The sequence below is a fragment of the Phodopus roborovskii genome, unplaced genomic scaffold (assembly GCF_943737965.1).
Source record: "Phodopus roborovskii unplaced genomic scaffold, PHOROB, whole genome shotgun sequence".
In the NCBI taxonomy this organism is placed as follows: Eukaryota; Metazoa; Chordata; class Mammalia; order Rodentia; family Cricetidae; genus Phodopus; species Phodopus roborovskii.
Genome location: NW_026126460.1, coordinates 23,888,448 through 23,913,561, shown reverse-complemented (window position 1 = coordinate 23,913,561; position 25,114 = coordinate 23,888,448). Strand labels below are relative to the sequence as shown.

At 39.9% G+C, this 25,114-nt stretch overlaps 1 protein-coding gene across 2 annotated transcripts in view; it reads left to right on the top strand.

The window, feature by feature from the left end:
- The window catches only part of Farsb (phenylalanyl-tRNA synthetase subunit beta), a 61,110-nt gene that overhangs the window by 28,846 nt on the left and 7,150 nt on the right, over positions 1–25,114 (top strand). For both annotated transcript variants that reach the window (XM_051190538.1, XM_051190539.1), the window contains 3 exons: positions 3,051–3,143; positions 6,749–6,866; positions 17,156–17,311. In XM_051190538.1, coding sequence (XP_051046495.1) covers positions 3,051–3,143; positions 6,749–6,866; positions 17,156–17,311 — 367 coding nt within the window. The remainder of the gene's footprint in view (positions 1–3,050; positions 3,144–6,748; positions 6,867–17,155; positions 17,312–25,114) is intronic.

Genomic DNA, 25,114 nt, shown 5'->3' with positions numbered 1-25,114 from the left:
CGTGAGCAGTCACCGTTTTATACAAGTTGAAATATAAAACTTAACATTGAGAAATGTGCTTTTTAAAGTGAAAGTGATACAGGAAACAATGCAATATCATTTTGAAGGGTTTCAGCTTTATAAAATACAAAGTAACCACCGGTTCCTCTCTCTATTTGTGATTCTGCTTTTCTTCCCCAAACTAACTGCAGTTAAAGCTTTGATTGTAGTTCTCACTTCTTCTATTAATGCCTTTTGACTTTGTAACTGAGTCCATGTATCTTGTAGGAGGACATAAGTTGCCTTCTGCTAGGGGCTGCTCTGCAGGGAGGGCTCACTCACCACTGATAGCTCTATGCACATGGTACCAGTCTGTCTCAGGAAATGTTCCTGTCCTCCACAGCAGTTAGAGTAACTTCTCTGTCAGTCCCTCCATTTCCCATGCAACCACAGGTATGCACCCAAGATTCCAGCCCAGGCCTATTAGGAGCCAAAGCTTGTGACTGAATTACAGCACCAGAGTGTAACACTGAGCTGTGTGCTAGCTGTCCAGTCACACATTTATGCTCTTTGTCTGGGAGGAAAGGAGTGAGGAGCTAGAGAGGATAGGCTTCACATACATTCCTATTAAAAGTCTTTATAGGGCCTGGAGAGATAGCTTGGAGGTTTAGAGCACTGCCTACTCTTTCAGGGGACCCAGGTTCAATCTCTAGCACCTATATGATGGCTCACAACTGTCTGTAATTCCAGTCCCAGGGCATCCAGTGTTGTCTTCTGGCTTCTGTGGGCACCATGCACTCATGTAGTGTACAGGCATACATGCAAGACAAAATACCTATATGCATAAAATGAATAAATAAATAATTTAAAAATCTCTAAAGTTCTGTATTTTCTAAACAGAGCTTAGCATTGTTGGTCTCTGTTGGTACATCCAGTTTGCACAAGAGTGATGACAGTCAGTCTTCAAAAGCTCATCCTTACTTCTTAACAAGCAGTTCAACTTTATGGGTTTTCATTAGCACTGCACACTAGTTATAATATTTTTCCTTATAATTTGACTCAGTCTTAGAATTAAATGTCTATTTTACCCTGAAGTGTAACACTTATAATGATTGAGTTTTGTTTGTTCTTTTGTTTTTTTTGAGATAGGGTTTTCCTGCTTAGCCATGGCTGTCCTGGAACTCCCTCTGTAGACCAGGCTGGCCTCAAACTTATAGTGATTCACCTGCTTCTGCCTCCTGAGTGCTGAAATTAAGGGTGCTGGTTATGATCATAGGTTTTATACTTTCAATAGTCCCTAACATTACAGTAGACACATAAATGCTAATATTTAAGAACATCTTCCTTCCTGGGCAGTAGCTACTGTAGCTTGAAGAAGCTTAATAAAAACTGCTTCAGATTTTTTTTTTTCATCACCATTATGAAGCACAAAGCCACGCTGATGCTCTTGGGTGTTAACCTGTGTCTGGGGGAGCCTTTTCTTTCAAATAGCTCTGTTTGAGAGTGAGTGGCATCATGTAAATGCATTTTTAAATTGACTGATCACAGTGTATCTAAATCTTGTTACCAAAACTACCCTCTGCACTGAAGAAAATGGAGTTTCCAGTATGATACAGGCTTTCCTTCTGTAGCACAGCAGGTGTGTGTGTTGGCTCTGTTCTGATAGTTTTAGACTTTTTCAAGAAAGTGTTGCAAAGCTGGGTATGGTGGTACACACAGGCATGTATGTAATACCAGCATTTCCCAGGCTGAGGTAGGATGGTGAATTCTATGCCAGCCTGGGCCTTGAGTGAGCTGAGGCAGGGGTTGCCAGGGCAGGGACAGCATGCATGCAGTGAAGGAAAACTGCTTCTCAAGTGAACTGGCTGTTACCTTCTCTCACTCCAGGCTTCCTCCTGGTGCAGTGTCTGGCAAACAACAGCTCTTTAGGCAGTCAGATCTGTGAGTTCGAGGCCAGCCTGGTCTACAGGAGCTAGTTCCAGGACAGGCTCCAAAAAGAAAAAAAAAAAAAGTCATGTGCAAGGAAAGTTAAGGTAGCATTTATGGAAGGGATGTGTCTTAGGTTTCTATTGCTGGGAAGAGACACTGTGACCATGGCAACTCTTGTGGTGAAAACATTTGATTGAGGGGACAACTTACAGTCTCAGAGGTTTAGTCCATCATCATGGTGGGGAGCACGGTGTGCAGGCAGACACGGGGCTGGAGCTGAGAGTGCTCCATCTTGACTCAGAGGCAACAGGAAGTTGACTGGCTGTCACACTGATGGAAGCTTGAGTGAAAGAGACCTTGAAGCCTGCCTGCCCCAACAGCGACACACTTCCTCCGACAAGGCCACACCTCCTAATAATGTCACTCCCTTTGGGGCCGTTTTCTTTCAAACCATCACATGGACTCTTTTTTTGTTTGTTTGTTTGTTTTTTGAGACAGGGTTTCTCTGTATTGTCTTGGAGGCTGTCCTGGAACTAGCTCTTGTAGGCCAGGCTGGCCTGGAACTCACGAGATCTGCCTGCCTCTGCCTCCCAAGCGGCGCTGGGATTAAAGGCATGTGCTACCAGCGCCCGGCTTCCACAGGGACTCTTAATAGTCCTGCTAGATATATTTTTATGTAAGAGGTGCAAGAGAAGTCACTTCATTGGAGCCTTGGGTTTGGCTGAATGTGGTACTAGGATGATATTTTACAAAAGGCAGGTAAAAACATAATGTTCAGAAAACAGATAGGAATCAGGAAATTAGACAGGAAAGGTAAATTTGGGTCTAGTATAAAAAGGACCTGGGTATAGGTTGAAACCCTCCCCCCCCCCCTCTACAGGAAGCTTTAACCAGTTCCATGTTGTGACTATCACTTTTCATGGTTAATTGCGTGTTCTGTGGGCCTAAACTAAGTGAATTACAAGTGATGAATTTTAATTTTCAAACTTAATAGATAAGATTCTTAGCTTATTATTAACTTACTGATTTATATAGAGCATGTACATTGCTAAGAAACCACTGTAAATGAATGATAGCATTGAATACTTTTACATTTTGAGTTAGGCATAACCCTATATTAATCTATTTTACATGTTCTTAAGTGCTCCCAAGAAGATATTGCTGATAAACTTGGCTTGGATATCTCTGAAACAAAGGCAGTTCACATAAGTAATCCCAAAACTGCTGAGTTCCAGGTAAGAATTGGAAGTAGGTAAGAATTGGGATAAAAGTCGAGTTTGTGGTAAATGATGTAGGAAAACTCTCTTTAGTTGTTGTGCCTCAGGGTAAATCCTTAGGACATTTTAATGAACTTTCGTTAGATAATTTGCATTTGGTCAGCCCCGCCCAATCCCTCTTCCCCTTTGTCTCTCCTTTCTGTGTATATATTAGTATTGAACCCAGAGCCTTGTGCTTGGTAGAAGTTGGCTTGTTGTTTTTTTTTTTTTTTTTTTTTTTTTTTTTTTTTTTTTAATATATATATATATATAATTAGTTATTATTATTATTCCTGTCTTTGAGATGGTATCTTGCACTATACTGCAGGCTGCCCTGGAACTCACTGGGCAGCCCAGGTTGGGCTCCCTACTGCTCACATTCAGCCTGTTCACATTCAGCCTGTTCTTAGTTCTTAAATGCTTTGAGTAGCCGACTCAGCCACTCTAACCTGGCATTTTCCACTTCATAAGTGATGTTTACTTACTGTTCTCAGTTTCTTCTCCTTCCCATTCATTTGTTGTAAATGGACCAGATGCATTCCTTGAATCTCCATAAGCCATTACACCAGATAAGGTCATGGAGACTTATTACTGATTATGAAAGCTCAGCCTTAGCTTAGGCTTGTTTCTAACGAGTTCTTATAACTTAGCCCATATCTTTTACTCTGCCTTACTTTTACTCTGTACTGCCCATCCTGTTTCCTCCAAGTCTGACTGGTGACTCTGCCTGGAAGTCTCACCTATCTCTCCTGCCTAGCTGTTGGCCATTTGGCTATTATTACACCAATCACAGGATTACATCTTCACACTGTACTGATATCCCACAACACTGACTGTGCTTTCTGTGTCTTTCATTGTCATCTAAGTTTATTGGCAGTTTCTGACAGAGATTAGGAAGAGGTAAATGAGAATGCTGTTGTAATGGTAGTCAGTGTTAAATGATTCCCAGTACAGATTTGGATATTAGCTATAGAAGTGCATTTCCAGTTATAACACCTCACTAATGAGTGACTCTAAGCAACATCTTTACTTGCTTTCGTGCATATGCAGTCCTGTGTGTGTGCAAAATCTTAGAGACAAAGGATCTGCGTTTAGGAAACTAACACCGGGGTAGAGCATGCCTCAGTTGTGATCTGTGATAGTTTCCTTGACTTTGTGTCTCTTGGTTAGTTTTTTGGGACATTCAGAAGGCTCTAAAAAATGTTTACACTTAAAAATTCTGAATTTTATGTATAGAACTACCTACTGTGGCAAATGAGCTATACTAATATTTACTCAGCACATTTTCATTGAATCTATGTGGATTTTTACTTGTTTATGCTAAATGTATTCCCCTCCCCCAGTTTCATTTATCAACTCTGACACAAATTTTGTATTTAAGATTTCTGTAACTTACATTCTTCAGAGTTTTGTGTCCTGTCTGCTCTGCTTTATATAAATGGAGGGAAAGCAGATCAGAAATGCTTCCATAAATAGCTGTGGCTTAGTGCACTCAAGAGTCAGTATTTCTGCATAAACACATTGGAGATGCCAGAGAGTATCCTTTAAACTTGGCAGCTTTTGCATTACCCCTGCTTCACCTCACCATTCTGCCATTACTAATGCAGTGAACAGTCTGTACTGGCTTATGGCTAAATTAAATTGAACGTAAAGTGGCTTATGATTTGGTTACAAGACTGTTCTTTCCCTGTGTAATTCTTAACTTTGGGTTCTTCTCTAACAGTGAAGTTGTTATAGAATGAGCAGGGGAAGAAAAACACTTAGGTAAAATGTGTAAGTTTTAATTGTAATTATTATAAGTAATGTTACTGCATATCCTCACTTGTCCCCCAGTGAGGAGTAATAGTAAGCCTTCAAGTGGCTATCACTGTAAGTCCTCCTACCTGTGTTTGTTGTTTTTCTTTTTAGTTGGAATTCATTTAAGGTTATGTATTAAGTTGATTAATTAGTCTATAGGTTATTAGTCCAATATTTACTCCACATCCCTAGGTCTTTCTCATATTCATCCTTTCACTTTTTGTTAAAAAAATACGGATCCTTTCTTCTTTATGATTTCCACATTTAGGATTTTACTGACTATATTCTGGTGTCTCCCATATTTCTTATAAATTAGTAGTTAGATGTAGAAGTTTGACCAGATTTGGGTTTTAGATTTTTATGTTGTTGATGGTTTGTAACAACAAAAAAATATTGATAATTGGGGATAGTAAGTACCACTATACCAAGGAGGATGGCAAACTTAGAAGAAAAAAAAAGAGAGAGGTTTTTGTTTGTTTTTGGACAGCCTCATTGTGCTGGATAGTTTTATGCCAACTTGACACAATTTAGGATCATTAAAAGATGGATCTTTAATGGAGAAAATGTTCCCACCAGATTGGCCTGTGGGAAAGCCTGTGATGCTTTTTCTTGATTGATAATTGCTGATTGGTGGGGAGAGCCCAGTTCACTGTGGGAGGTGCTGCCCTGGGCTGCTGGTTCTATGTGCTGTAAGAAGAAAGGTTGAACAAGCTATGAGGAAGAAGCAGTAAGCAGCACCTTCCATGGCCTCTGCTTCAGCTCCCACCTCCAGGATCCTGCCCTGCTTGGGTTCTTGCCCTGACTTCCCTCAGCAATGGACTGTTAATTGGAAATATAAAATGAAATAAATCCTTTCCTCTCCCAGTTGCTTTTGTTCATGTATTTATTACAGCAATAGAAACCCTAACTGAGTCACTCATTTAGCCCACGGAGGCCTGGAACTGTTATGGAGCTGACCTTGAAACCTCCTAATCCTCATGCTTCAACCTCTAGGTGTTGAGATTAGACACGCACTAGCACATCTAGTTAGAAAAAAGTTACTTTTAAATGTAGCTACTTGAGATGGCAAGATGTAGAACGGAGGGGACTCCACTATGGCAGGCTGGAGACGCAAGGTCTTGCTAAGCAACGGACACCGACTTTAAATCTTGTTGCCCAAGCTAGACTTGAACTCACAATTCCCACTATCTGGCCTGCTAAGCACTGGGATTATAGGCTTCACAACCATGCCAGGATCAGATTTGTTTATTTTGTTTTTTTTTTTAACTACATTACTTTGTTTATTTTACATTTACTATAAATGGATGGGAAAGAGAAGAAAGCTGAAAATAATAAAGGCCAGTTTTGAAGCAGAAGATTTGAACGAGTTAGTTCAAAGAACCAAGTATAGACTGAATGTGAGCACTTGGGGGTTCAGCCTGGGCTACTTCAGTTGCTTTGTGGAAGGAGACAGGATATGAAAATTTCCATATGTAAACCTTGAAAGCCCAATTTAGTTTGAGAAATTCTAATGAAATAACCAATCTTTAGGTAAGATAATTATTGAGTTATATTTGCTTCTCACTTTGATTTTAATCAGATTTATTGGTGTTTATTTTGTTAATATGGAATGGAGAATATTTTCAGTGAGTTGAATTTGAAAATTTAAAATGACTCAGGTATTTAAGGCATTGTCCTATCCAAAAGTGTTTCCCTGTGAAGCCAGGGAGTTGGCCTGCTTTGTCTCCTTTAACAGTGAGTTTGTTGGTTTTTCTCAAGTCAGTGTAAATTCCCATCTTTTCCTGTAGGTGGCGCGCACTACCCTTCTTCCTGGCCTTCTAAAGACCATTGCAGCAAACCGGAAGATGCCACTTCCTCTCAAACTGTTTGAAATCTCTGACATTGTAGTAAAAGATTCTAGCAAAGGTAAGAGTGGGAGACCTCTGATTTGCATAATAGGCATTTTTTTTATTGTGTGAATTTTAGCTGTATATGGAGAAGTTAGCATGCTCACACATGTACACACAACAGGTTTCTTTCTTCTATGTTGCTACTACCCTCATAGTATTTTAGTGTCAGTCGAGTTAGTATACCATTTTATGTACTAACCAGATATCCCATTTAAGTGTCCCAGACCCTCCTCCCACTGTTTGGTCAGTTTCTTCTAATGATTGATTTATTTGAATCTGAATCCTAGGAGTGCCTAGGCTTTGGTGACTGTGTCTCCCGTTTCTTGGAAAACACATGGAAAGCACATTTTCATAAAGAATTTAATAAGTATGAAACTTCACCTTAACGAGACCATAGAGAGTGTGGGAAATGTAGTTCAGTGTTGGTTTGAGACATGAGTATGCAAATAAGTATGAATGGGTCCCTGAATTCACCTCAGTTACCTCCCCACCCCAAGAGGTGCGGGGAGAGGGAGGGGGAAGAAGAAAGGAAGAAAGGACAGGTCACCAGAGCACTGTGAAACATTTCTTTCCTTCACTCTGGCACACCTAGCATGTCATTGTTGTCGGGCTTTGGTAGCTCAACATTATTGCTGTAACAGTGATTGTGAATTGTTTATAGTATTTCTTTTTTAAATACTTAATGTCCAAAGTACTTAACTTAGTCTAACAAATATTTTGGTCCAACATTTGGAATGCATGGTTATCTAATAAATATAAATGTAGGAGTTTTGGAACCCTGATTTTCCTGGAAGTCTGTCTTCCTAATGCAAACTCAAGTTCAAGTGTTGTGGTCCCTGGGTGAGCAGTGCTTCAAGTGACTTTGCTGGTAGCCTTCCTCGGTCCTTTGATTTCATAATCAGTCTCTATGATTATGAGTGGCCCTTAAGTCCGGGCTGTAGTCTATAGAATTTTCTAGTGGTGGCAAATCTATACTAAAAACTAGGAAATATTTTTTAGTGTCAGGTGCAAAGAGTTTTGAGGATTCACTCACTTTTTCCACTATGTAGATACTGAGAGTGTGGGTGTTATGGATCTATCTGTTCATTTTGACTGTTTCCTTCCACATTTGGTTTTTTTTTTTTTTTTTTAGCTTTGCATTGTCTTGATCTTCTCTGGTGTCCTCGTAATTATAAGTAAAGTGATTAAGGTAACAGCACTCTTTCAGTAATGGCCCATGCAGGGCTCCCTAGTGGCTCTTCAGGGCTGAGTGAGAGTGAAGAGCAGCCATGGAGACCACACTTGCTGTAATGTTTGGCTGTAGCCATGGATTACTACATACATTGTTGTGTTTCAGGCCTGGGTGTGTGTGCCTGAGATGGGTTTTGCTATTGTTTCAGCTCAGACGTTTGCATTCTGTTGTCCTTTTTCTCATTAGGAAGAACTTCTCTGTAGCCGACCTCTGTTGTGCCTGTCTTAGTTGGGACTGTCCTACTTACTATTTTCTTCGTGGTTCATTTCCGTCCAATTCAACTTTACCCTTTGTCTTGCATTGGTTTATACTTTTTCCTTAATATTTTCTATCATATCAGTAGCATTTGAAAAATGAAGGGAAGTAAATTGCTCATTGAGTCTTCGATCACGAAAACACATTTCCTTTCATTGAGATAGAGTATGTTTTCCGTTTAGGTGGGGCTGGATCTTATAACAAAACCTTCTCTGATGCAGTATTCTAAGTATGTGCATGTGGATTTCCTCCTAATCATCCAGCCTACAGGAAGGGGTCCACAGCATCTGTAGAGGGAGCAGCAGTGAGTGAGTTCTGCAGACTGGAGCACAAGGCTTTCTGTGGTGTACAGTTATAGTTCTGTTTTCTCATCTACACAACGGGGTAATGACAGCACTTACTTTATTAGCTGTTGCAAGGATCCAGTGGAACTGCATCTGCAAAGTTTCAGTCAGATAGTAAGTGGTGGCTGCTGTTTTTGCTGGGATGGTAGCAGTTCCGGGGCCAGATGGTGCTCACCTAGGTCATGCCCATCTTCTGCCATTGTGCTTGAAAGTTCAGGATGGTCAGCGGTGTTACTGTGCTTTGCTGAGGCAATGGGGCTTGATATTTATCCTAACCTTTAGGGGACTTTGTGTCATTTTCTTCTTTTGGTTTTTTTTTTTTTTTTTTTTTTCTTCCCTTTATGAGAAAGCCAAGTCATACTAATATAAGACTTTTAAAAATAAATCACACAAATACTGTCTTTGGAGTAATTTATCATGTCATGTCTCTCTCTCTCTCTTTTTTTTGGTGCCAAACTAGAAATCTCTTTCTTAGATGTGTTCTAAGTTCTAGTCATGTGTTCCTAAATGAAACTTTTTGAGTAAAAAAGTTGAAACCACCAATAGTTAAATGACTGAGGAATTTTCCAATTAATATGAAATTTCCTAAATTCTCCTTAGTGAGCAATCCCCAAATTATAAGGTTCAAAAGAGTGCAGATGTGTGGCAAGCACGAGCCATGTTGTCTGATTCACCATGGTGATAGGGCAGTAGAAACTGTTTTAGAATGAGACGGTGCTTGTCACACTAGCATGAAGATCTGAGTTTGGATCCTCAGAACCTGTGTGAAAATCAAACATGGCAACGTGTGCCTGTAATGTCAGGGCTAAGGAGGCAGAGGCTGGCAGAGACGAGCTCACTGGGCACCCAGCTTACCCAAGTTCAGTTTGGAGGGAATGTGCAAAACGTCCTGGGAATGCAGAGAATGGAGCTACACCTGCCAGTAACTCATTCTGTAATGTTGAAAAACCCTAGCACTCCTAAGCCGCCTCAGCGTCTGCTTGGCAAACATGGCTTCAAAAATAAAAATGCAAGTGGAATCTTAGTGGATTTCTGTGTTTTCCCGTCTAACCCATGTTCCTGAGAGCAGGCAAAAGACAACTGCCATTTTCCTGCTTGATCTAGTCGGACATTCACTCTAGATTGGAGTCTCTCAGTGGCCATCATGATGAATGAGGCTGTCAGGCTGCCAGTTTTGAAACTGAGTCAGGCACACTCTTCAAGCATTAAGACTTGCACTGTAAATCAGGCACATTTGGCTTGTTTGAGGCTGAGCCAGCCACTGCATTTGTTGAGCCTCAAGATCCGAAGTTGCTGTAACACTTTTAAAAATTAGTCATGACTCAGGGGACTAAGCTGATTTATCCCTTTTGTTGGGCAGAGTGGCATGTGTTTTTGCAACAAGAAACTGAGTACAGACTCTGCTCTAGGGTAAGTTTTTCAGTTTTGTAGCAGGGAGGGTAGCAGTGGAGAGCATGCCAGGCTGCCCTGTGAGTTACTGCTTGGTTTCAGATGTTAATAGCTCATTCGTTTCAATGTCAGGAATAACCAAACTGTAAACAAAATATTTTAAAAGCTAGAAAAACTGCAGGGATGAGCAAAGGGCTGCCTGCCTGGAAAAGCTAGCTCATTTTGCTCAATCCAGCCATCCCTTTTTTTTTTTTTTTAAAGACACAATTGAATTCTGCAACCACAGTTCTTCCTTCAGTGCTCAGGGAAACTGCCAGTATGCCTAGAACCTTTCTGAAATGACAAGAGAAAACAGATCTCTGCGTTAAGTTGAAAAAGGAGCAAGAGCCTACCATGAGCTTGGCTTTGTAAAGGGTCTTAGTGATTTCTATCAGGAGAATGGGACCAACAGGACCCCCTCCTCCAAGATTCTGCATGACACGTGTTTGTGGCCACCTCACAGTCGCCTACACTTGTTTTCAGTGACAGCCATTTCAGAAAGTTTGGACTTGCATAGTTGCTGTGCTAAGAGCACAGGGTTAGAACACTCACCTGGGGCTCTCGATGCCCTCCCTTTCTTCTCGAAACAGATTGCTCTTAGTTGTGACTCGCCCAGACCTTCCTCCATCCTCAAGAGTGGCTTAGTGGCCCTGCTTTGAACTCCATTCCCCTGCATGCAGGTTACAGTTAAATAGCTCCCAGACTTCAGCACTGTCCGGGCAGCTTCTCTAAGTGAGAGGATGGTCTGGTTTCCCTTACCTTCCTAAATGGATGTGGAAATAACGAATGTTGGCTTTAAGCCTTTAAACCATTTCTTCCTCCTCCCATGAGCTCCTTGGCTGCCACAGAACGTAACTGTTTTTTTCCTCACCTTACTGTGCGCACAAATGCACATACATGGATGTGAGTGTTTATCTGTCTTGTGTTACTGAATATTAAATATAGGCACATGCATAAGGCCCTGGGTTCAGTCCCTAGCACCACAAAAATAGATATAACTGAGTATAGTAAAAGGTCAGGTCCTTATAATTTTTGGTATGACTATGTGCTTGGTAAAGGCTCAATAAGAACATTTTATTATAGGCCGTGAATACCTATCTTCTGAGACACTGTCCATCGATTCTGGAGCTTCAGATAATGGAAGATTATCTTCATCCACATGTGGAATGTGGTTTTCTGAAGAGGGCTTACGTCATCAGTCTGCATTAATTCAATTTCACCATTTCATATTTTTGGCATGTAGAATTTCCAATTAATAATTAAAAAAACATGGGTGTAAGGAAACTGACATTAACGATTTTTGAAGTAGCATCCTTCGCATATGTGATGGCATCTTAGCTGTGTAAATAAATCATTTTTAATAGAGAAAGTTATTTTAGTGTGCTTGGTTCCACATAGTTAAGATCTGCTAACGTGAGTATAATATACCCTGTCATGCATCCAGTACTGTATTTTTTTAATAGATAAAAATCCATTCCAGGTTTATGTTAAAAGCCAACCCCTAGGAATATAATTTTTTCTTTGTATGCATTGAGAATTTTAGAGATTTCTTTTCATGTTTGTTTCTTGGCTTTTCAGCATCATTTTAAAAGAAAAGTATGGCTGCAATATAGACACATTTAAGGGAAGTTGTTGCTGTTTTTTTATGATTGAGCATATATTTGTAATATTCTTAAACTCTCTTGAATATGTGTTGTTGATTTAAAAATATTTTTTAATTAAAAAAAGAGATCAGCAAGTGGTAGTGGCTCAGGTCTTTAATCCTAGCACTCAGGAGGCAGAGGCAGAGACAGGTGGAACCCTGTGAGTTTAAGGCTAACCTGGTTTACAGAGTAAGTTCTAGGACAGCCAATGGTATACAGAGGAGGAACTCTGTCTCTGGGTAGGGGGGATTTCTTCAACTTCTCCCTTATTTCACACCTAGAATTCATTGCCAGACCTCGTACATACCTGCAGTCATATTTACACTTCTGTGTACAGCTGTCGAGATAGGCGATGCTTTTATACTTTACACAAATGTACTTGTACATGTAGCCTGTCTGAACGGACGGCATTTGTAATAGTTATATAACATCTTCCCATATGGAAGCAGAGAATGTGCTTACTGTGAGGATGAAGGGACAGATTACAAGACTTCCTAAAGTATGTCTTACAGTGAGTATCCTCTTCCCTTGTACAGTTTGCCAGTCCCTAGGTGTAGTGTACACATTTAAATATCTGATTACTTAGTAAATTCTTTCCTAAAGTCTTTTAAACTGATTTGTTTGTTTGTTTGTTTTGATTTTGTTGGATTTGAGATAGGTCTTGCTGTGGGACCCTGACTGTCTTCAAATTTACATCCTGTTTCCATTCCCTGAGTGGGAGGATGACAGGTGTGAGCTAACATACCCAGTGTATATTGATACATTGCATATGTTACTATGTTGCATATATTGATTATCCCTATAAAATGGACTTAACTATGCTATTTTCTTCCTGCTCTTCTCCTTGTCTTTCTTCCTTTTTCTTGAGACAAGTACCTCTGCCTGGATTGGAGCTTGCTATGTAGATCAGTCTGGCCTCAAATCTGATGGCCCTTGCCTCCCAAGTGCTGGGATTAAGACACCCTGCCTGCCATTATGCCGTTTTCATACACTCGCGCAATGTGTTTTTGTTACCAGCTCTGCTTGTCCCTGTCTCACTGCTGCCGATCGTCCCATCTAGTCCCTCTTGCGTTTCCATGTCTAGGTTTTATTTATTTTTGTCTCACTAATTTATAGTCCTATCGTATAGGACTATGAATATAGTCTATAGTATATCAGGTTCTTGTTTTCCTGTGTTAGCTGTGGCTTTTCATGGCGCTATACTTTTGTGGGATTCTTGGTGCTTTTGTGGGTCACTTAGATTGTGCTAACATTTTTTAGGAGATAGATTCGAAGCATGAGTTATGGTTTTGTGGTGTCAGTACTGAAATTGTGGGCCGGCTAGACTTAAAGGTGAAGGTGATTTACTTTGTTTTTAAGGCTGTTCATCTCTAGCACTGTATCAGCCCTTGATTATTCTCGGAGCTCTTTTGTTCTCCACATCTACTTTCTTTCTGATAGGGTTCTGGGTACCTGTGAGAGTAAGGAAGACTCTGTGCCCTGGGTGCACATTACCAGAAACCACTAATTCACCTCTAATCATCGGTGCAAACAGGAGATGCCTGCTCGGGAGCCTATGCCAAACCTAGAAAATATGTGTGAGTCACATGCTAGGGACATTATGTACCATTCCCCCTTTTTTATCTTTGGGGAAAAAAAAAAGTCATTTGTTGTATCCTTTGAGCTCACAGAACTGCATCTAGCCACCCTCCTTTGGATGGTTTAGATCCGCTCTCTCCGGGCAGTACTTTGAAGTCTGTGAAATACACGGATAATTTAGGCTGACATACTTGGCAGGCCCATTGAAATAGCAGATTGTTTGATGGCATGACACAAGAGGTCTGTTAACTGAGTTATAAAGAACTGAGGCATTTCCAACAAACCCTAGCTTTGGCATGAAATCTAAATAGTTCTTACTTTATGGCATGCAGTCTGTACTTCCTGTGATGTAATATGGCCTCTCTGTGCAGAAGGCAAAGAGATGGGAACTGTAGCCTACCTAGCCATTTTTCTGTAGGTGGATGATAGGAATGGAGGGTGTGGAATGTCTTAAGAAAATGTAAAGAAACAAATATAAAGGGGATGGTACCTCTGAGGAATGTGAAAACGAGTCAGTGGTAGAGTAGGGAGGGGGCACCTACATAATAAGTTTAATACATTAGTCCTACAACTCAGTGTCTTTTCTTAAGCCTATTGCAAAATTAAACTTAGAAGTTGTTTATTGTTTTCTAGGCATGTTGAAAACATCCTGAAACCTTTCTTAAATGAAATAAACTTTAATTTTAATTTTTGTCTTTTTGGAGACAAAGTCTTATATAGCTTAGGATAGCTTCAAACTCACTCTGTCCCCAAGGATGACCTTGAATTTGGGATGCCCCTGATGGGCATGTGCCACCATGCCTTGGTTATGCACTGCTAGGCACGCAAGCTCTCTAGCAACTGAGCCACATATTCAGCTCTCTCTCTTTTTTAAACTGTAATTTTTCTTTTTCTGCTGTGATCACTCAAAGCACTTAACTTGCCCTAAAAACTCTATGATTTTGGTCTAGATATTTAACTGTTATCAAAAAGGTTCATTTTAAATAATTTGGAGATTAGGAAAAAGTGGTTCAAGGCAAAGATTCCCAAAATCAAGCGGCTTCTCGTTTGCATTGGTAAGCTCTCTGAATGGTGGCTTACTGTGGGCCTGCTCTCACAGTGAATATGGAACTACAAAGTCGTTTCAATACGTGCCTGTGTGTTAAAGTGGAAGCATGTGACACCAACAAATGGGTACCACATGGCGGGATACCCAGAAGCAAGTCAGTAGTATGAAAGGGATAATTTAGTTCTGTTTCATTTAATTTTTTTCCCTTCAGGAGGAGAGAGAGAATGTGTGTGTGTGTTTGTTCACGTTCCTGCAGCAGAATTAGGCCTCTCAGTTTATGCATGCTGCTGGGTTACCCCGCATTTATGCCTGCCTGACTTTAATATTGATTCTTATCCTTGCCCTTTTGATTATAGAGTCTAGATAACAGAGTTCTTTGTCCTTGAAGATGGAAACAATAACTAGGGGTGGCAATATGGCAGTCATGTCACCTCAGCTGTCTCTTGTGTTGCCTTGGAATATGGCCCACTCACTGCTCCTGGCCTGGTGTGGGAGTTGCTTCCATGTGCTTGTCTCTCTTTCCAGACTTTAGTTATGTATTTATAAAATAAATGTTGAGTTTGTGTGAGCCCTGTAGTGGCATTGACCTCCACTATCTAAGGAAAACTGGAGTGCCATAGCATAGCATGCGCTAAGAAGAGTTAAATGGCGAGAACAGTTCTTTCGCTGTGTCTATTTAGTCAGAAGTTTACTCAGACTTAATCTCCATAAATTAACATACTGTTGATGGACACAGATTCCGGATTTCAAAAAATATTTTTTTTTTCAGTGACTTAAATGAAATCATGAAAACTTTGGAGAAGTAAAACATCTGCTCGTTGTACCAAAAATGTTTCAAGAATGCACGTCTTTGACTGTAGTAAGCAGCTATATGGCCACACATGCATTTACCCTTATACGGTTTCCCTTCTAAATCCTTTGTGTCACACTCACACTTAGGGCAGTGGGGAGAGTGTGGGTTTTAGTCAGTCCTGAGCAAGTCTGGTTTGTAACTTCATCGCTGTGGAATTGATAATGATTAGCCCTCGATAGTTAGCTTGACTTGGGGCAACTTTACTTAATTGCCTTGAGGTTTGGCTTCCCCATCTGTTCCACAGCAGCAGTAATCCTGGCTGTGGAATATCTTGAGCACTGAGGGTTGGCTGATAGGCACTCTGTACCTGGCCGGAGATTACTAGTGCTGTGAATGTCGCAGTGTCTGGCTTTCTGGAAGATAAACGGCTGCTTGTGGCAGCCATGGCTAGTAGCTCTTACCTATGGAAAAGCTGTGGAAGAGCTTTTGCTCAGTCCATGTCAACAGTCAACAAACGGCCTGTTGTTTTCACTTTATTTCCAAAGACAGGCATTATCATCTTTTTTTTTCCAATTTAAAAAGCAGTGTGAGGCCAAATGCATTCAGGATTTATTTATATTAGAGCTGTGTGTCTCTAGGATCTGCCTAAGGGTCATGGTATATACCTAAGTTCTATGCCAGTTTTAAAGTTAAATGGTGCTATTGGCTTTAAATCTTCCTTTTTAAACCACCACCCTTGAAAACCCCCCATTTCTCCCGTGTCTTATTACGTACAAAACTACGTTTTTTTTTTTTTGTGGATCCTGCAGCCTTTTGTGGCTGTATTCTCTCACTCAACGCATTGTCTCTGAGCGCTATCCACTTGTTACGACCATTGGCAGTTTCTGAGGTTTTTATCGGTGAGTACTGTCTCACTGTCTTTATACGCTAGTTCACTGCCCAGTTCATCTCAGCTTGTGATTCTTCGTTTGTCTTACTTTAATAAAAGGTAATGTATATTAATCATGGAAAGATTTTGAAATAGTCAAAAGTAGACAAAAATGATCCCATTCAAACATAACCTGTAGATCTGTTTCTTTTGAGTCTTTTTCCCCAGTGGACGGTTCTTCCCACTGTTTTAAAAGTTATTGTGGTAGTTTAAAACACAGATGCAAGCTACCTCCTTAGTGCACAGCACAGCAGCAGTATTACATGTTCTTGTGTGGAAGACCACTGAAACTCTTCATTGTCCGTGGCTGCAGCCCTGTGACTGACAGACAGTGGCAATTCTCTTCCTTCCCATGAGCCCTGGAAGCTGCCCTCCCACTCTGTTCCTGTGGTAGTGTGACTATGAGGTGTGAATGAGGTGAGAGTGAGTGAGGTGTGAGCTCGGGGGAGTGTCCTTGCCTTGTACACACGGTCCTGTTTTCAGTCATCTCAACAACAACACAAAACTTCAGTCCCTCATATGTGGGGATCGTGTAGGCTTATTCTCTTGGCATAATGTCTTCAGGGTTGACCCATATCACAATAGCTTCATATCCTTTGTTTTACTTCTTCCATCTTAAAAAAAAAAAAAAAAAAAAAAAAGAAAGAGTATTTTATTTTGTGTGTATGAATGTTTTGCTTGCATGTTTGTCAATGAACCATATACATGCCTGGTGCCTTTGGTGTCGGATTCCCAGAAACTGGGGTTACAGATGGCTGGCTGTGAGCTACCATGTGGGTGCTAGGAACCAAGCCTGGGTCCTCTGTAGGAGCAACAAGTGCTCTTAACCACTGAGTCATTTGTCCATCTTCTCATTCCATGTTTTAATTATGAAGGTTTATTTAGAATTTAGTGGCTGAAAAGTTTGATCTGACCATGAATTTCTGAGGCTGAACACTTCTCTTCATGTCGAATAATCTATTGTCTCTTTTTGTTAGCTTTGTCCACGTTTGAAATGAGCTGCTTTCTTAAATAATGGTTACTATGACTTGCTGATCAGTTCTTTTTGCTTTTGTAGATGTAGGTGCAAAAAACTACAGGCATCTCTGTGCTGTTTATTACAATAAGAATCCTGGGTTTGAGATCATCCATGGGCTTCTGGACAGAATTATGCAGCTGCTTGATGTGCCTCCTAGTGAGGAGAAAGGGGGCTACGTGATCAAAGCATCAACAGGTAAGATGCCGGAGTTGGGGAAACATCGATGAAAGGCCACATCCTGGTTTTGATGAAGTCCTGTTGGTTTCATTTTGTTTTTGATTTACACAGCATGGGCAGTGAAGGGGAGAGAACTTTATTCCAATTAATTGTTAGTATTTGCTAGAAAAGAATAGTATTTGCTAGAAAATATTCTTTCCTTTTCCTCCAGCCCCTCAAGAGGTGTTTTTTAGAACTGTTGGTAACTGCACAGTGTTGCTTGTGCAGTAGCTGAGCTGTGATAGCCCCCCTGTCACCATTATGTCCCAGCACTGGTAAGCTGGAAAGCCCAGTCCATGACCTGAAAGAGCAGTCTGTACTCAAGAGCTGTGTGTCTGAAGCTTTGAGGCAAGGCAAAAAGGAAACTATTGTGAGAACTTAACTCTTAAGGTGCAAGATGGGATCCACTGCCCAAAAGCCCAGGCCAGTCTCTGGCCTTAAATTCAGGCCAACTAAATGCTTTGTGTGCCCCTAACGTTTTTCCTTGTCTGAGGAGGGCTGAAGCTTTTGTTTTTTGTTGTACTGTAGCTTCATTTTAAATTTATTTTCTTTGACAAGAGCCTAAAAACAATTGAAGCAAAATAGTCTAATAGTCTTACCACTCATTCCTGCTTTTTTTATGTCTGAATTTGGCATCCTAAATTTTCACCAGAACCTTCATGGTTAAGTTATTATTTAATAGTGTTATTTATAGTGAGATTTGGTGAGTAAAAATTTTTGGGTTTTGCATATATTTTTCTTAATCCTCAGAGATTTTTTTTTTTTTTTTTTTTTTTGTGGCTTGTTTCCTTTTTCCTTTTTTGAAAATAGCTTTGAAATACATAGTTATGTCGGGTTATTTGCTCAAATAAATTGAGATGTTTAATAGTAGGAGACATTGGGCATTTTTATACAATGACCCAGTGAAGAAATGTTATGCATACAGAATAGAATACAGACTGGCTCTTAGAATCCATCCAGTGTAACATCTGGGCTTTACAAGTGAAGGAGTTAAAGGGAGACAAGTTGTATGAATTGGGCCTGGTTACTCATGTCAAACCCAGGCTTTTCTACTAGTTGCTTCCAGGGCTTGTTGTACATGCTTAATCAGCAGCTTACCATCTAAAAATCTCCTCCAAGATCAAAACATTAGTGAGTTTGTGGGAAGTGGTAGGGTCTTTGAAAGAATGGTGGATCTGGGGTTCTGCCCAACAGAGCCCTTAGACAAATGTAAAGATGGGTACTGTAGGGTGTGGGTGGAGCAGAGTGCCATTTATGGACTACAGGCTGTGGAAGGAGTTCTGAGTACTGGCAAGATGCTTCAGCTACCCAGAGGAAAGGGTTGAGGCCACTGTTTCTTTTGAAGCAGGTGAGTGACAGTCGGTCCGTACTTCAGTGGGATTAACCCTTGTGGGTCGGGAGGCATACAGAACAGTGGTGGGAAAGGCATTGCAGGGGGCACTGGGGAAGAGTGGGATGAGTAAGAAGACTGATCCACCAGAAGATAAAACCAGCAGTGTCCAGGGTTTGAAGATCTCACAGTCCATACCACTGAGAGCCACGTATGACACAGCCAGTAGGTATTGATCTTAAACATTTAAGTTTTGTAATTTCAAACTTATGTAATTTGAATGCTGTGGATATTAAAGTTTAAACAATAGAGAACTTATTAGCATCTAATTTCACTAATAGCAAATAATTTGCTCTTTTGGCCCTGAATTGTTTTTAAAGTACAAAATACATCTATAACTTGTAGCTCTTCCTCCCCCTTTCATTTTTTTGAGACAGTTTCACCTTGTAACTCTTAACTCACTGTGTAGACCAGCCTGGCTTGAATCACAGAGATTCTGCTTCTGCCTCCTGCTGAATCTGAGATTAAAGGTTATGCTACCACACCCTCCAGCAATTATAATTTTCTTAATTACTTGTAGATCTTTATGTGCCTTTTGGTTAGTGTAAATTGTTACCCTTTTCCTCCCTTCTTTTCAGTGCTAGAGATTACACCAGAGACCTTGGGCAGTTTAAGCAAACTTTCCCCTACTGAGCTATGATCCAGCCCTTGGCTTTTTGATGCAGGATCTGCCTGGTTAGCCTAAGCTTGCCTTCCAGTTTTAGTCCTCTCTCCTTTGCCTTCTGAGTGCAGAGGTGATTGACTGGAGCAACCACACCTAGCTTACTTTGGTTTTTTCCATATGGGTTTTTAAGGTTCAGATTTAATTCTCTTTTTGCATCTGTATTTGGCTGTCAAATACCAGTGTTTTAAATTTTTCTGACTTTGAAAAGCTTTGATAGAACTTCTACATATGAGTAGCCTGGATCAGTATTTTCTAATGTGTCTAACTGGCTTTCTTTGCAATGAATAGGGAAATTACTTTTGTTTCCCATCACCATCAGTGGCTACATCCAGCTCCCTGGATTCTGGGGCATGTGGCTAATTCCTGGGTGCTTCTTTCATAGGATGCTTTTTGTAAAGAGCCGTCAAGCCAAGGACAATTATTGTCATTATAAATAATGGCTCTTCATTTTTTGTAAGGATTTCTTAGTCTTTTGATTATCTAATGACAAATGTGATTGTCTTTTTTATGATCAGATCAATCAAAGTCTAAATAAATAGCTTGTCAAAATAAGTTAGCAGAAAGCCAGGATTTGTTGTCTGTGTGATATGTATGCATATATACCACAACTAAGGAACAAAAACTCTTTTCCCACACCTGAGTCAGTCTGTATGCACGGGATTTAGTTGTTTTTGTGTTTGTAGCTATATTTTTTCTTCAAGCTTACTGTTATTTTGCATTTTCTCTCTCTCTCTCTTTCTCTCTCTCTCTCTCTCTCTCTCTCTCTCTCTCTCTCTCACACACACACACACACACACACACACAGTAGGAAAAATATATGTGTTAGGAAGGGATCTTCAGAGGAAGGCAAGTACAGCCAGAATAAGAACTACTGTTTCATGGCACTTTTGATTCCTGAGCTGTCTTCTATTATCCCAGCATATGGTTTACTTTTTAATAATTAAAGATCCCTAGTGGTTTCACAGTTATAATTTAGCTTGGTCTGTTTAGCAGAGTTTCTTGTTCACATCGGTTGGGCCTTATCTCTTTCTTAATGTGTGCCCCCAAGCTTCCTCTGCTGCTTTGCTGGGAGGGTAAGTAGAATGGAGCTTAGTCTTCCTGTAAGAAACTTAGCCCTGCCTATTATGTGAGATCTGGCTGATCATCACATCAATCCCGAGGAAGGTGTTGACGTTAGACTGTAACTGTGCTGATCATGTAGGAGCAGCTCTCTGCAGCTCTGGCGTCCACAGCAGCTTTCCAAAAGCCGTGACTGCAGCCAGAGGGAAAAGCTAACCATACACAGTTTTCATTTTTTGAGCACCTTTTCGATTTAAGACCATACAGTGATGTAGATTGTCAAGTTGATGATAGAATGGGGCCAAGTTGAGTGAAAAGGGGAAAAAAAAAAAGAACCTTTAACTTGTTAGCAGATGGCAGAGCATTTTAAGGGTTTCAAAAGTTCAGCACAGAGTGTTTTAGTGGCATTTGATCAGATCATTATAGCAAATATATGTTTTTATTTTTCTTTTCAGCTTTCCCTTCATTTCTGTGGTTTGTTGCAAACTAAATTATGTATGTTAAGATGCACTTAGTCTTTAAAAAAAAAAAACACTCCTGGGCAAGGAAAATTCTCAACATTTTTGTGTTTAGAACAGTAAAGTGGTTGCTGGGCAAATCGGTGGCAAAAATAATTTCTTGTAGAATGTGGTGGGCTTTATGTGTGACTGTCTCATTGACTCACAATGTGGTTTTTCCTCCTTAGCTTGTTACCTAGTTCAGTTTTGATTCTTTTTTTTTTTTTTTTTCTTTACACAATTCTGCAGAAAGTTCAGTTTTACTTGAGATAAGATCCTGAATGAACAGCTTTAGTTTTCATGCTGCTTAGAATTCATTTCAGGAAAAGAAAAATGACCTTGTCTTGCCTGCATTTAGCCCAATACCATATGTATTCACCCTGGTTATTAGGTACCTTCTGTTACAGTAACACCTAGTGGTCATTAGCTTGACCTGAGGTCGTGACCTTACTCCCCTTTCAGGACACCTGTGAAAGATCTCTGATGCTAAACTACATGGGGGAAATTGTTTCCCTTGTCACTCTGTCTTAGTGTAATATGAGCTTGGAAATTCATTGGGAAAGTATCTGTTGAAGAGCTTGTTAATGCAAAGGTTTTCAGTTTATGGTTTGGTTTACACAGAGCATCCTGCATTATACTATATATGTTCTAAAGAGCATATCCACACCCAATACCATCAGCAGCAAAGACCATTCTGCTAAGGTGTCGACATCGGTAAAAAGTTTGGAAGCTTGGAACCTTATGACAAAAAGGACCTCTTCTGTGTTGAGGCCTCCCAGTACTACATTGTTCATTTGCTTTGAAGTAGTGAAAGCCTGGGGTTCAGCAGGACAGCAGGGCTGCAGGGCACCCCGGAAGCCCTAGCACCTAGCTCATGATTCACTCATTGTGAATGCATGCTCACTGTTGCTGCCTCATGTCTGTGCATAAGGTAAAGGTCTCTGCACTCGGTGACATTTACTTAACTATCTGTGTGTTTTTGTTCTGCAAATTATAATAACCACAAATCCCACACTAAGTGACTTAGTTCAGTGTTCTGATACAGTTGTAACACAGTGTGGTGACCTTTGTGGTGGTAGTATTAGTATAACTATATCCCCTAAAGACCTTCTTTAAACATTGTCCTTTTTTTCAAAATCCAGAACTGCCTTTTTAACCCTCTGCTTAGGCCAGCTCCTATGTATGACACAGAGATACATAGCATATTTGTTCATTGAAGAGTTAACATTGACCAAACAAATGTAAACTTTTAAAATTGTGTTTATTATTTATATAATATAGTACGCATCCTTGTGGCATTTTCATATATGTGCAGTACTTTGGTCTTGTCTCTTTTAAAAGCTAGATTCTGTGGGTGAGAAACCATGTAGCTGAGTCTCACTTGTTTCACTTAAAATGAGGTTCAGTCCATTTTCTGGTGATCAATTCTAGTCTTCCTTATGGGTAGATAATAACTCCACCACCACGCTAACCTTGTAGTTTGGAAGTCAGATTTAAAAAGTACTTGTTGAAAAAGTTTGGCTTTTGTTTTTATTTTGTTTACTGTTGCATGGTTCTGATTTTTGAGACAGGTCTCATAGCCTAGGTTGGCCTTGAACTTGTTGCTTAGGCTTGAACTTGTTGCTTAGGCTGGTGGTCTTAAACTATATTTTTTATTTACTTATTTTTGTGGGAGTTCTGGGAACAGATTCCTACAAGTATGGAGTTATTGGGACAAAGGACACATTGGTGTTTACACTATTTTTAGACTTTTGATTTTCACACTGTAAATAAGAAAGCCTTGTTTACACTAAATTGTAGGTTTTTTTTTTTCCATTCTATTTCCAGTCTTGCATTCACATTTGACCTTGATCTTCCTAGTATGAACAAATGTGATCACATTTTATCATTTATGTAAATTTTTAAAGATCATATAGTCAGTCATTCATGTCTTCCCTTCTGGAATCTGACTGTCTGACTGTTGGGAAGTTTCTCATACTCTTGTTCAGAAAGGAGCCCCCATGCTCCTCCATGCATCACATTCCAGGCTCCCAGACGGTTGCCGTTTACTCTGACCACAGTGACAAAGACTGGGCTCCATCTTTCTCACAGAGCGCTTTGTAGGTTGTTTGTATTTATTTGCAGTCATTACGGTAATTTTTGTTAAATTGTACTAATTAGCTTCCCAATTTTACCTTATTTTGCTGTTAATGCCGTTTGAAATTCATGAAGATATTGAGGGGACAGTGTCTTATGATCACATTCAATTTGAATGTTTAAAAGATAAAATAACTTTCAAAGGTCCTCAGTCAAATTGGTTATAGAAACAAAAGGAAACATGATAATACTGAAAGTAGGTAAGAATTAGAATAAAGACCTAAATTATACCACGGTAAAGGGCACAGGTCCCCGGCATTACATAGCTTGTTAGAGACCTGGTTCATTTATGAAGGCCTCCAATATTCAGCTTCTTTGTTGAGAAGTATTTCAATAACTTGTGATATATATCAGAGTTTATATCATGAGGTCTTTAGTCAGCCAAATCCATCACAGACCATTAAAAGTCCCTTTCCCCAGCATTAAAAGTAAGTTTATCCATAATTCAAGTGTAATTTGAGCTGAGAGCTTGTTTTTCAGTTACATATTTAACCTGTGATTTTCAGATTTCCCATAAATAATGTAGTCAGTATAAAATTCAGAGAGATTATGAAATAGTGTTTATGCTACAGCCAAAGAGGGCTAAATCTGAGCTGCTGCACTCTTAGCTGCTGGGAGTTCTGTAGCAGTTTCATGGATATAGTTTGCATCCAGATGGCAGCTTTGTGCACAGGTCCCCTGGTGTTTACACTGGAGCTGGAGCAAATGTCAGCATCCTCACCTCTTTTTCAGAGCACTTTGCCAATAGACCAATTCCTCATTCAAGGGATTTGTTGAGAGCAAGACATTTGGACCACCTTCCTTCTCTTCTAATGTAGCTTCTGCCATTTCCCCCTCAGCAAGCTGAAGTCATCCATTCTTCCAGCACTTCTGTTTGTTTTCTCTCTACTCAAAGGAGGAATTGCTTTGGTAATCCCACTGCCCAGAATCTAGCAGCTTACCTGGTGTAGTTTATTTAGGAAACTAGGAAGTTGTTAAAGATCGACTTTCACATTTTTTAGAGGACATTGAGACAGGATTTTTTGTAGGTCAGGCTGGCTTCAGACTCTCTGGTAGCTGAGGCTGGCCTTAAAGCTGACCCTTTCACCCCTACCTTCAAAAGTTGTGTGTGTGTGTGTGTGTGTGTGTGTGTGTGTGTATGTGTATCCAAACTACAAGTTTAGTGTGGTGGTGGAGTTATTATCTACCCATAAGGAAGACTAGAATTGATCACCAGAAAATGGACTGAACCTCATTTTAAGTGAAACAAGTGAGACTCAGCTACATGGTTTCTCACCCACAGAATCTAGCTTTTAAAAGAGACAAGACCAAAGTACTGCACATATATGAAAATGCCACAAGGATGCATATATATATATATATATATATATATATATATATATATATATATACACACACACACACACACACACACACACACACACATATCACATATATTTAACAAGCTACATTCTAGAAACCTTTATAGCTACTTTTATTCTGATTTAAAAATTTTTATTAATTCATAATCTGCTTTGTTTAAAAAATAGAAATATATTTTATTGTGAATTTGGGGGTAGTGGTTTATTTTTTTGTTTTGATTTTTCTTTTACTTATATACTACAACTTTTGGGAAACTTTAGAAAGAACAGCAAGTCATACCTGTTTATAGAAGCCCATTTACAACAGTAAATAAATAAGTCTAATATAAAGTACTTAAAGAATTATTTGTCAAACTGTGATATGTAAACATAATGGAACATGACAAGAATGTTTTTAAACATGTGACTGTAAACACAATTGGAAATGTAGAGTCCAAGCTATTATAGATACTAACTATAATGATAATAACACATTGCTTGGGCCAGTGAATAAAGCCTACAGTTTTGAGCTTGATCCTTGGGAACCACTTCTTCAAGTTGTTCTCTGACCTGCTCTGTGACACATCGTGCACACACACACAAGCATGCTCCCCTACAAAACAGATGAACGTGTAAAATGAAAGCAATACGATACACTGCCTATTAGCCCTAGGATGCATGACCCCCAGCTATGGA